The 11,794-nt window shown below is 40.4% G+C and overlaps 2 protein-coding genes across 2 annotated transcripts; both read left to right on the top strand.

The window, feature by feature from the left end:
• The first annotated feature begins 1,441 nt into the window (after nucleotides 1-1,441).
• LOC306898409 (protocadherin 8) lies at nucleotides 1,442-6,028 on the top strand. Its single transcript, XM_079463867.1, has 3 exons — nucleotides 1,442-3,944; nucleotides 4,605-4,800; nucleotides 5,452-6,028. Exons 1-3 carry the CDS (start codon nucleotides 1,557-1,559, stop codon nucleotides 5,769-5,771), a joined length of 2,904 nt encoding a protein of 967 aa, XP_079319993.1. The 5' UTR covers nucleotides 1,442-1,556; the 3' UTR covers nucleotides 5,772-6,028.
• A 1,187-nt stretch (nucleotides 6,029-7,215) lies between these two features.
• On the top strand, nucleotides 7,216-11,734 carry cnmd (chondromodulin). The gene is made up of 7 exons (XM_079463866.1): nucleotides 7,216-7,314; nucleotides 7,417-7,560; nucleotides 8,750-8,890; nucleotides 8,969-9,043; nucleotides 9,741-9,894; nucleotides 10,799-10,941; nucleotides 11,036-11,734. The coding sequence occupies exons 1-7, from the start codon at nucleotides 7,282-7,284 to the stop codon at nucleotides 11,339-11,341; spliced, it is 996 nt and encodes a 331-aa protein (XP_079319992.1). The 5' UTR covers nucleotides 7,216-7,281; the 3' UTR covers nucleotides 11,342-11,734.
• The last annotated feature ends 60 nt before the right edge of the window (nucleotides 11,735-11,794 follow it).

Raw genomic sequence — 11,794 nt, 5'->3', positions numbered from 1 at the left:
TAAAGATGAATACATTAGGTTTCATTTACACTTTTCATTCGTACAGAGAGAAATATAAGATTATGGATGGAATGATGTTTTACCTCTAAGCCAACTCTCCATGTCATTTCTCTACACACTGAAAAACTTAAGAAAAAATAATGTATTTTAATTACATTTGCTGCTACATATCAAGTCCAATTACTAACCTGAATAAAGTCAATTCTACTGATAAATACATTACGTTTTTGTTAAAATATCAAGTAAATGTTACTTAAAGTAAAACGCTGAACAAAATCATGTGTTTAACTCAAACTTCATGGATCACTTACACAGATGCTCCAGTAGAGACATTAGCACAGTTTAACCTGCTCAAAACTTGAAACTTTACGACTAAAATTGTGTCTCCGTTCACTCTTCTTCTGAACAACGGTAACATCTTTAAAAACCCAAACTTACAATAATGCCAAAAAGCTCTCCTAAATCTCAAAGATATATCGACACAATGCACGAACGAGTTTTTATTTGTACTGAAAAACCCTTAAAATTACAACTAATCTTGAAAATTAATCTCCTAATGCAGTCAGACACAAAGCATGCTGGGAACTACAGAGTTATAGCTACAAAAATGATTTATGTAGTCTTAACACAATACAAACAAGTCAACTTAATTTGACCAATCTGAATGGGTTTAACATAATAAAATGGAGTTGGATTCAATTAAAATTACTCAAACAAAATAATTAAAATCTAAACGACCAAAACTAGTAGATTTTATTACCAATATTTTTATGTTATTTTAACAATTTTGTATGGTTAAAAACAGGAAAATATGCTATTAAGTATATTTGAATCATTTCTTTTCATAAAATCCTCTAAGGCACAAAATCATTTTTTTCAGTGCAAGTCAGATCCTCAAATACATCAGTTTTCTGAAGATCTTTTCTGTGGCTGACTCATGGTCAGAAAATAACTGACCTGTGGACATCACATCCGCCTCCACTCCTCACATTGTTAAAATCTGTATTAAACTAATTTATATTGTTAAATGTTTTTCATTCTTTTCAGTTTCCGTCGTACAACATTTTTGTATATTTCTATATATATCAATGTCCTTTATACATGAACTGACTTGTCTTTCTCATTATTACAGTCAATACATTGCCACTCCAAACTGTATACTGCCCGCTTGTGTCAATTGTTTTTGCCTAGTCATTTCACAAGATTCATTTGAATGTCAAAGCTGTATAATTGTATTTATGTAACAGATGTTTTGTTTATTCATGAGTACATGTAAACTCAAAATTGCACACCTTAAATGGATTATTTGACGTTTCTCGCCATTGTCTCACATTCGCGCACGTTAAGGGCTGGCTCATGTGTACTAGATATGCCATCATTGGTGCCTTGCCTGTCACGGGAGGGGTGAGAGAAGAAGCGCCACACGAGTGACTCGCGCGCTACAGTTCGGAGAACCTGATGAACAGCAGGACTAGAAACGAGTCTCCAAAAAAAGGCAGACGCGCACGGCGCTTTGTTCGCTCCATCCAAACAGTGAAGGCGAAATCCTACCCAAAATGGAGCAAAGACTTTTGTTCGTGTGGACGGTTGGGATGACACTCATTTGCATTTTGGTTGTGTCAGACGTTGTGTCCGAGGAACGAACGGTGAGATATAAAATATACGAGGAGGTCCGTCCGCCGACGGTCATCGGAACGCTAGCCAGCAATGTTACCTGGACCCCCGACAAAACCCGGACCTTCCCAGGAATAAGGTTTAAACTAATGAGTCCATCCCCTGGCACCTTTATCCGATTTAGAGAAAGCGACGGGAGGCTTACGGTCGAGGAGCGCATCGACCGGGAGCGCGTGTGCAAGCGAAATCCGCGGTGCGTAATCACGTTTGATGTCGCTTTTGTGTCCGCCGAGCAGTTCGAGCTTTTCCACGTCGAAGTGGAAGTGATGGACGTCAACGACAACTCGCCGGAGTTTCCGCGCGCCGAGTGCACCATCGAGATCTCCGAGAGCGCGGCGGTGGGGACGCGCATCCCTTTGGACGCAGCCGAGGACGCGGACGTGGGCTCAAACTCTATCCAGTCCTACCACATTACTGACAACACTCACTTCAGCATCGATGTCATTACGAGGGTGGATGGGGTTAAATATGCGGAGCTGGTGCTAGTGAAGGAGCTGGACAGAGAAAGTCGCGCGTTTTACGCACTAAAGCTCGTGGCGACAGACGGAGGACATCCTCCGAAAAGTGGTTTCACCAACGTGACCGTTAAAGTCAAAGACGCCAATGACAACAGTCCGGTTTTTGACCAGAGCCATTACTCTGTCGATTTGCCAGAGGATGCACCAGTCGACTTTGTCGTATTGGATTTAAACGCCATCGATCCGGATGAGGGTCTCAACGGCGAGGTTGTGTACGAACTAGGCAAGCAAGTTACAACAAAGATAAGACAACAGTTCAAAATGGATTACAAAACGGGACAGTTGACTCTGCAAAGTCCTGTCGATTTCGAGGACGAGACTACGTATGAAATCGACGTGCAAGCCACCGATTTGGGACAAAATCCGGTCCCCTCCGTGTGTAAAATTATCGTCAATGTAAGAGATGTGAACGACAACCCTCCGGAAATAATCATCACATCTATCACACCTCTAGCAGATGGCGTTGCGCACGTTAGTGAAGCTACAGGTCCAGACATCCTGGTGGCTTTAATAAGCATCAAAGACAAGGACACTGGGGCGAATGGACAGGTCAGCTGCACTCTTAACGGCGGACAGGGCAACTTCAGACTCAAAAGAGCTTACGGGGGCAGTTACACAATAGTCACGATGGCACCCCTCGACAGAGAAAAGCTCCCGGAGTATAATCTGACTGTGGTGGCTGAGGATTTCGGTGCGCCACCGTTACGCACGGTCACCAGTTTTATTATACGGCTTACAGACGTCAATGACAATGCCCCGCTGTTTAGCGCAAAGATATACGAGGGCTTTATAGAGGAAAACCAATTGCCTGGTACCTACATCACCACAGTTCTGGCCAGCGATCAAGATTCGGGTCTTAATGGGGAAATAACCTACGAGCTTTATGACTCGGACACCAACAGTGTCTCCAGGTTTGCCATCATGAATCAAGCGGGTAACGTTTACGCCCTCCAAAGTTTCAACTACGAGGTCACAAAGAGGCTGGATTTGCGCGTCCAGGCCAGTGACAGAGGATGGCCACAGCTTCACACCAATGCTGCTCTCGTTATCAATCTCGTTGATCAGAACGACAACGCCCCCTCTATTACACAGCCACCCCTTAACAATGGTTCTGCCGAAATCCAGCTGCCCAGAGACGCGCCGCCCGGGTACATCGTCACCCGAATAACGGCGAAAGATTTGGACGCGGGTTTAAACGCGGAACTCACCTACAAGCTTTACGACGGAGGGGATTTCGGCTTCGCAATCGATCCAAATACAGGGGAAATATACATCAACCGCAAGATTGCGCACGACGCGTTCGACATATGGAAAGTGTTGGTGACGGTGAATGACAACGGACACCCGTCACTAACTTCAACAGCCACTATTCATTTCACTTTGACCGAGTCTGCGCCTTCAAACGGCAATTTCTACGACGAAAGACAGGAGGAGGAGCCCAGACATTGGACGCTGGTTTTAATTCTGGCCCTGACGAGCTCGTCTGTGCTCTTTTTTGTTGTTTTGTCGTATATATTATGCAGAGGTCGCAGGAACGGACAGAAGAGACGCGCAGATGATGTTCCTTATTCTAAAGAGAATAACGCCGTGTCCCTGATCTCTAACCAGACCGCCAATGTCTTTGACGCGCACTCGACTGTCATAAACACTCCTGAAAAACTCCACAGCAGCGTGCAGGCGACTGCAGAAGTGTTCGAGGAAACCCCACAGACCTTCAACAACAAATACAGGAGTGTGGCTGGGGAAATAGATGTAAGTTGTGACACTTTATGGTCTTGTTTGTCTTTCCATGTGGAAATTAAAACCTGAGATCTACATACACAAACTAAATGATGAAAATGAAAGTGTGTGTCAAAGATTTGAGCTTCTCAACAAACAATATTTCAAACACAACGAATCTTCTTCATGAGCCAGATCTCTGTGCATATGGAGTTATTCTTTGGTTTAATGTTGAAATTTAACATACACATTGAAGTGTGGCATTTGCAAGGTTTCATTTGAACTTAATATTCAAACATTTACTATGAAACTATAAAAAGGTCATATAAACTGACTCAGCATCGGATAGCACCGTTGAGTTTTACTCTTAAAACAGAAAGCGTGCCATGCTGTTCCATTTTGTTGCATATTCTGGTGTGCATTGTATAATGGTGACATTTGATTCACAAAGTTGCTGGATTAACAAAAGTCTCCATCTTTATAACATAAAAAGACTTTTGTACAAAATAAAAGTAAAATTATAGTTTTAAAAGTATGATCATGAGCACTACTTTAATGGGTTTTATTGGGCAATACTGGAGGACATCTTTTAACAAAACGAAAGTCAAATGAGTAAATGTAAAAATGTTTCAAGGAGAGATGACCGTGGACCTTTAAATCCAACATTTCACGTGTCTCTGCATGTTTTCACAGGGATATTCGACTTTGCCGGGTTATGGTAAGGAGGCGGCACGACCCATCACAGTATGGAAAGGGAACTCGATGATGACCATCGCAGTCAGAGATCCACAGATAAGCGGGAAGGACAGTGGGAAAGGAGACAGCGATGTCAACGACAGCGATTCTGACATCAGTGAAGGCATGAGGAAAGACTACACTTCATATAAAGGTTAGAACTCAAACTCACCCGACTGACCCATTGACAAATCCCATTTCTGTCTGCTATTATTTAAAACCAGTCAAATTGGGTTTAATGTGGGAGTTTATGACGCCAAAGATGAACAGAAACTACATAGAAACACAAGTAACTTACTGTAGATGTACATGTATGTTATTTATTGGCAACAGTTTGTTCAAAGATAAATGAACATTAAACATTAAGTCTTTACAGAAAAAACTATAAAATAACAACCTAATGCAAAGCATTCTGGAAAAAAAGAGCTGAGCTCAGTTTGACACATTGTGGACATCTCTTCTCATAATGATGACAGACACATCTGTCCGACTCTTTATCTCAGGAGAAATATCTGAGACGCTGATGAGAAACTTTCCATTTGCTCTTCATTTAATCTCATTGATGCCGTTATATTTGCGGCTGTAATGAGGTGTCACAAGAATTAGTCAAGCAAACATTGACTTTGTAGTTAAAAGTAGAGAGATGCTCACGGTAATGAGATCTGGATCAGGTTGGTTAACTCCAGGTCAGGGTGGATCCATCTCTCTTGTGCAGCCTTAGAAGCAATGGATCTGTGCAGCCGTCTGTCTGTGTGGACTGACTTTTGTTTCTATCCGAATCACTCACAAAAATGTCTTTTCACAGGTCTGTGGGCTTGCACCAGCGAGTGCCGTATCCTGGGTCATTCGGACCGATGCTGGAGTCCATCTGTAAGCAGAACCAGCGGAAGCGTTAATCCCAGGCATCTGTCGACCTTCTCAAGGACACGTCCGTCCTCACAGGGCACGCTGCAGAGAAGCGGCTTTGAGACGGCCCTGCAGAGCCTCACAGAGGATCAACAGACTCAATATGATTACATTCATGTTTGCTCTCCACAGTCACAGAGACGACAAGATATCACAGTATTCACACATTCTACAGAACCCATCACGACAAACAGTCCCGCGAGATTTACAGACGCCTAAAACCTCGATATCATGTCTGTATATAGACTTCCATCCTCAACTGTATTGTTTTGTATATACAGTAAATATGTACATAATATATTTTTAACAGTGTTCTTTTTATCATAGCATGATTCCAATGATTATAATGTGATTGTGTTTGTTATTCACAGCTGCACCACACAATACATTGCTTTTTTTAAGCGACGGTATTCATTTAAAGGTCCGGGTTACCACTTTTATAAATGATGATATATACTTGAACACGTTGTTTCTTTAAAAAACACAAGAAATAAAATAAGATACTAAAAACATTTACAGTCTTTTGCATCATTGATATACGAATCAAAATTTTGGCACACGATACTGAAATTTCATTCCTAAAAGTGTTTGTTGTTAAAGGCTTACAGTTGCCTAAATGCTATCTATATGAAAACAAGAAGAGTTCATTTGCAGAAAGATAACTTTTCGAAATGTTAAAATATCATGTTTTATTGTGGTAGTTCAGGCTAGATTCTCAGTCTGGACTAGTCTGCAGATTTAGTCACGTAGTGTGTGATGCTCTGTTTTTCTCCAAAAGTCTGCAAGTGTGTGATGTCTTGTTTTTTTTAAAGTGGTGTAGTGTGTTCCAGCCTATAGCTGCCTTTATTGTTATTACTTAAACAAAACAACCCAACTGATGCTTGATGTATATCACTTGAAACGTGTCTGTTTTTGCACATGCACTCTTCATGTGGATGGACGGTGAAGAAATGACAGTAGACAGTAGAACAACCTCAGTTCTGTTAAAAACATATCCCAGCATGCACCTCATGACAGAATGATGAGATCTGTGATCTAAAGAAAGAGAAGCAACTGTGATGGAGCTCAAATTGAAAAATAAAATAGAAAAAGATGATGGATTAAGCTAAAAGGCAAAATAACAAAATAAACATGAATGAAGCTGTTTAACGTTGACATCCTTTGCTAAAATATTGACATATTTCTCACTTTCACTGACCATAGTGTGTTAATTTTTGTGTGTTTTGTTGTATTTGTGTTTGTGTGAATCACTACAGTCACTGTACAGAACTCAGATGTGTTGCTGAAAAGATGCTGGAAAACCAAAAATAGTGCAGATTTATCTAAAGAACATTGGACAGTTTTTCTGCTCGGGAGACAGAGACATGACAAAACACAAACTATCACTGAAGGAGAAATTCTCGAATTTAAGTCTTTAGAAAAGCTAGAATTTGTTTAATTCACCAATAATTTCTGACTCTTTCCATACATTAAGAACCATGGCTGATGGACGCAGAGACGTTTGTTTAAACGTTTACCCCAAATCCACCAAAATGTCGTCTGGTTTGTGTGATTTCAGGAGTCAAACTCAAATCCTCCAGCCGAATTCCAGTCTTTGACCCCACAGTTTAGTTTCTCCGGGAGTTTATTTTCCCCCCTGATTTTTTCCTCCTGTCACGTACACGCAACATTTTTTCACAGAAGCTTCTGAAGGTCTCAAAGCGTTGCTTTCAGAAGACTGAGCTCCACGATGGAGACGACATCGGAAAAACTTCCTCTTGAGGTAAAGCTTGTTTTCACACTGGTTTATTTCATAAAAGTACAAGATTCTGTTTTAAATCTGAATTTTCTTCCACGCTGACTGTGTGTCTGTATTGTAATAAAGCAGGCGTATGGTGGTGTGATCATGAAGCCCAGCGGATCCAGTCATCTCAGGAGAACTCTGATCGCTGCCTTCATCGCAGGAGCTCTTGTGCTGCTGGTTGGAGGAATCGGCGGATTTTACCTTTGGCAAAACAAAGATAAAGAAGTATGTAGAATCTCTTGGAGCAGCACACTTGTCTCAGCTATTTTAGTTTAAAATAATTGCATGTGTTCAGGTAAACGTTGCATTTCTCCGACCACTACCTGCACAAAACTGGCCGCAAGACGTTCTTGTTATTCAGCAGACTGTTGCTGTGTGCTTTTAGTTTTTGTCAAGTGTAAAGTTTGTACTGTTAAGTAAAAAGCATCCGTTTCACTCCATTTCCCAAATGAAAATACTACAGTACACAGTGGAGAACAATTTCAAGATACTATTGTGTTTTTAACCTATCTACAGTAAATAGTTAATATTACAGAATACTTTAGTATACATGAATGAAGCATCAGATTTACTATAATACACTACACTATGCTGCCATTCTTACTATTGTAAACACTCAAATGTAGTAAAGTATTTTTAATGTGCCATTTTTATCATCATTATAAAGTTTATTATGCAACTTTTCTGATCTTATTAATAGACACTATTAGAGACTATATGCAATATTTGTAGAAACGCACTGAAATGAAAAGAAAACTAAAATTAAAATAGTGTGAGCTAAAATCATGATGTTGATGAAGAAAATCACCATCCATCTAAAGATTGTCTAATACACATAATATTGAAATGATATTGTGGGAATCACTTAAAGCAGCAGTCTGCCGTGTGTTTGCATGTGTAGTTAGAAGTCTCGACTGGTATTTCCTTTAAAGAAAAAACCCTGAACAGGTTAAAGAGTAAAGACAAAGAGCTCTCTGTAGTCACACCGTGTTTATACTGGAAGGAAAGACTGTGCAAACATATTAACATGCAGCAAAAACTGCCGCACAGAAACTGCACCAGTAACGCTGGGTATCTAAAACAGATTCAAACCTAAATAAATCTCAAGTCTTGTTCTCTAGCATTTCTCCAGGACATCATGGAGATTAATGGAGAGACTGTTTCAATAAGTCAAGCCTCGTGAGAAACATCTGAGACTGTTGATACCTATATGAGACACAACTGAGAAATCCTCTGAGCTATTAAAGAGCAATATCTGTGGTGAAGAGATGAAATTAGCTGTTGTTTGCCTTTATGATGAGCCGAATTGTGTAAATCTGTTATTATTATTTTAATTGGATAGTCCATAAAAGTAGTCCAGTGAAATATAGCGGATGTGGACGTGTGATTGACTTGTGTTGTTGTGTTTGAACAGGCGATCGCTGCAGACTACAGCCGAAACATCAACATAAAGATGATCGAAGATTCCTTTGAGCTGAACTCCGAGAGCAATCCGGAGAGATTCACAACAGCCGCCGGAGACGGGAACATTCTGGAAGCTCACGATTTTAAAGCTGTGAGTAGCACAAAATAATCCTATTCATCTCATTTCACAGCCACTTTAAATGCAATTACCTCTGGCCTCTTTTTAAAGGGCATTACCGCAATGAGGATTCCTGCAGGAGAAAAGTGTTACATCAGATCCCAAAGCCGAAGTAAACTCTCCGAGGTGAGAATTAATGAGTCACTTTACCTGTACTCACTGGCCATTTGTCATGTGCAAGATTTCATTTGTAAGGGATAATGTTCAGGCAGCCGGTTGTTATGGCAGAAATAATCCCGACAGTGAAGCGGAGGGTCTTGTGTCACACTGAAGGGGTTTATTTCGCGATAACAGACGGCTGCTTTTACATTATCCCGCTTATTACACGACTACATGAGAAAAAACCTGGACATAAAATGTGAATTTGAAATATTTTACTAGCTCATTTTAAGGTATGTCACGAACAGGCAATTTGGTTGAATCATTGGTAAATATAATGTCATATGTATGTTATGATTTATTTATATTTAATTTATAAAAGAAAACTCAAAATGATTTCTGCATCCAGGTTACCGTGTGTTATTGGTTTTTATCTGGGAATAACGACCTGCAAATGTTGCGTCTGGCCATTCAGAATCAATTATTTCAACGAGCCGTGTAATAACTAGAAATGAAAAACACTTCTCAATGCTAATAAACTAAATAAATATTACAATTTAACAGTCATTTCATTTTTGCATAAAATACATTTTTATAGTGTACTTTTTGGTTTTCATTCTCTTCCTCCAAAGGGAAATGTGATGCTTTCGTCTTTCTGTGCCTACAAACCAACCCTTAGATGATTTACTTTTAAACTGTAAACTGTGATTAATATCTATATCAGGCGACAGAGATCATAACAGTCAGATCTGATGTGGATTCGGTGGATTGGATGGTATCTGAGGAGCCTCTGAAGGACAGCAGTTTTCTCAGCTCTGAAATCCTGAGATTCTGTGGAGATCTGCCTGTTTACTGGCAGCATCCTGCAAACGCACGAGGTATTTCACATTTACATACAAAAAACCTGAAATCACACGAGCCACTTATATTATCCTACCACATCACACCGAGAACTAAAATACAACGAGAATGAAACCTCACATATCCTCATTATTTTGCAAGATGGATGATCAACAAAACACAGAAGAAGACCTGAGCTAACTCTATAGAGAGTAAACTAACTGGTCATTTTGGGCTCTTTAGATTTGATTCAGTTTATATCCACCCAACAGCCTGTATTACACAAAACAACACTTAGAACACTCGGCAACCATAAAACAACACTTTAGCAACCAATCCACAGGCACAGCTGACCGTTGATGGTGGGTTTAATATTCTCATCTGCCTGAGGCCACATCCACACAAAGCCAGAGCATTCCCTGTCCGATCTTTAGTTTTTGTCGTCTCAACGATATCAAATATCTGCGTACACACGCACAAAACGCCAAACCGACCCAAAAGGATGTAGTATAAACGCCAAATCAGTATTTGGCACTGTAATTCTGCCACAGAGATCCACTAAAAACGGAGAAGAAGACTTGGATAATTGTGCATAAACTTTGCGCGTTGGGTTGATGACATCATCGTTTCAAAAAATATATGGATCGGCTATACACACGAGAACACAACGGTGGCGTTTTCCCATTTATCCACTCCGGGACCCGGTTTAAAAAAATAGGTGTTTCAGGCTCTCAAAACGCTGGATCCGATTCGACACCAAATCTTTACGTATACAGCTAACTTGCGATCTCATTTTTCAAAAAGTATATATTTAATTATCTAACTTGTCTTTAGATATAAACACGTTACTTTTATGGATGATACCAGCTGTGACATTGCATGGTGCAATGAGGATAAGATGAAACTGCACGTCTTCATTTAACGTCTCTGTTGTTTCCAAAGCGTTACGGAAGAGAAGAAGCGTGAGGCGACAGAGACGACAGAATGAAGAGAGATTAAACCAAAGACAGTCGAGAGGTCGAAACACCACATCCACCGAAAACCAACAGAGAGGATCGGAGTTAAACCCTGAAAACCCGTATCACGTGAGCATCGTTGACATACAGTAACGTGACGGCAGTGGGTTAGGTGCAAATCTCTTGCCTCATTCAATGACCTTTGACCTCTTCTCTTCTCCAGCGAAACCAGGAAGCTGAAGAGACGATGACCTTCGACCCATGTTGGATCATCTTGGCATCTGCTGTGCAGAATGTCAGCGCAGTTATCGTCACTGTGAGAGAGTTTGTGAGCCTCTCGGTGGTCATTGGCCGTGGCCGTACAACTATCACGGCTGTCGGCCCGTGTGCAGGGTCATCATGCCCTGCCGCTGGTGGGCCGCTCGGATCATGGGTCTCGTGTAGGGACTCGTGTCCGGACACCCAAGCTGCCCTAAATAAGGTGCAATTAGATATAAGATTCAATAAAAGAAAGAACTCAAATCTCTGATAGAAACACTTATGGAATAAATAATAGACATGGATGTGTTTTATTTCTGATATCTGATCAAAACATACCTCCCATTATTACATTAGCATTGTTTTTTGAAACAGTTACATATGTAAGTCAAATTACTTGTGTGTGTAAACATACTTTGTAATAAAGCTCCTTCTGATTCTGATATGGGAAGATTGTTTAAAAGTCTATTTGGGGACACAGCGGTGAAGAAATGACACATTTGAACATTTGACACACATTTTATTATGCCAGTAATGTATTTTAAGTTGGTTTAAACCAGTATCTTGTGTGTGTTGTCTATGAGTTAATCTAATCTTACAAGCACTCGTCTGTGTGGGCATTAACAACTTAAGCTTGTTCTGGTAGTAAACATTGATCCAAACCATAAATGAATCCTCTCAGATATTAATGTCTGGATTACAGAGAATACACCTATTTTACAGG

This window comes from Barbatula barbatula, assembly GCF_947034865.1.
Source record: "Barbatula barbatula genome assembly, chromosome: 9".
Classification (NCBI taxonomy): domain Eukaryota; kingdom Metazoa; phylum Chordata; class Actinopteri; order Cypriniformes; family Nemacheilidae; genus Barbatula; species Barbatula barbatula.
This window is presented reverse-complemented; position numbering and strand designations above follow the sequence as displayed.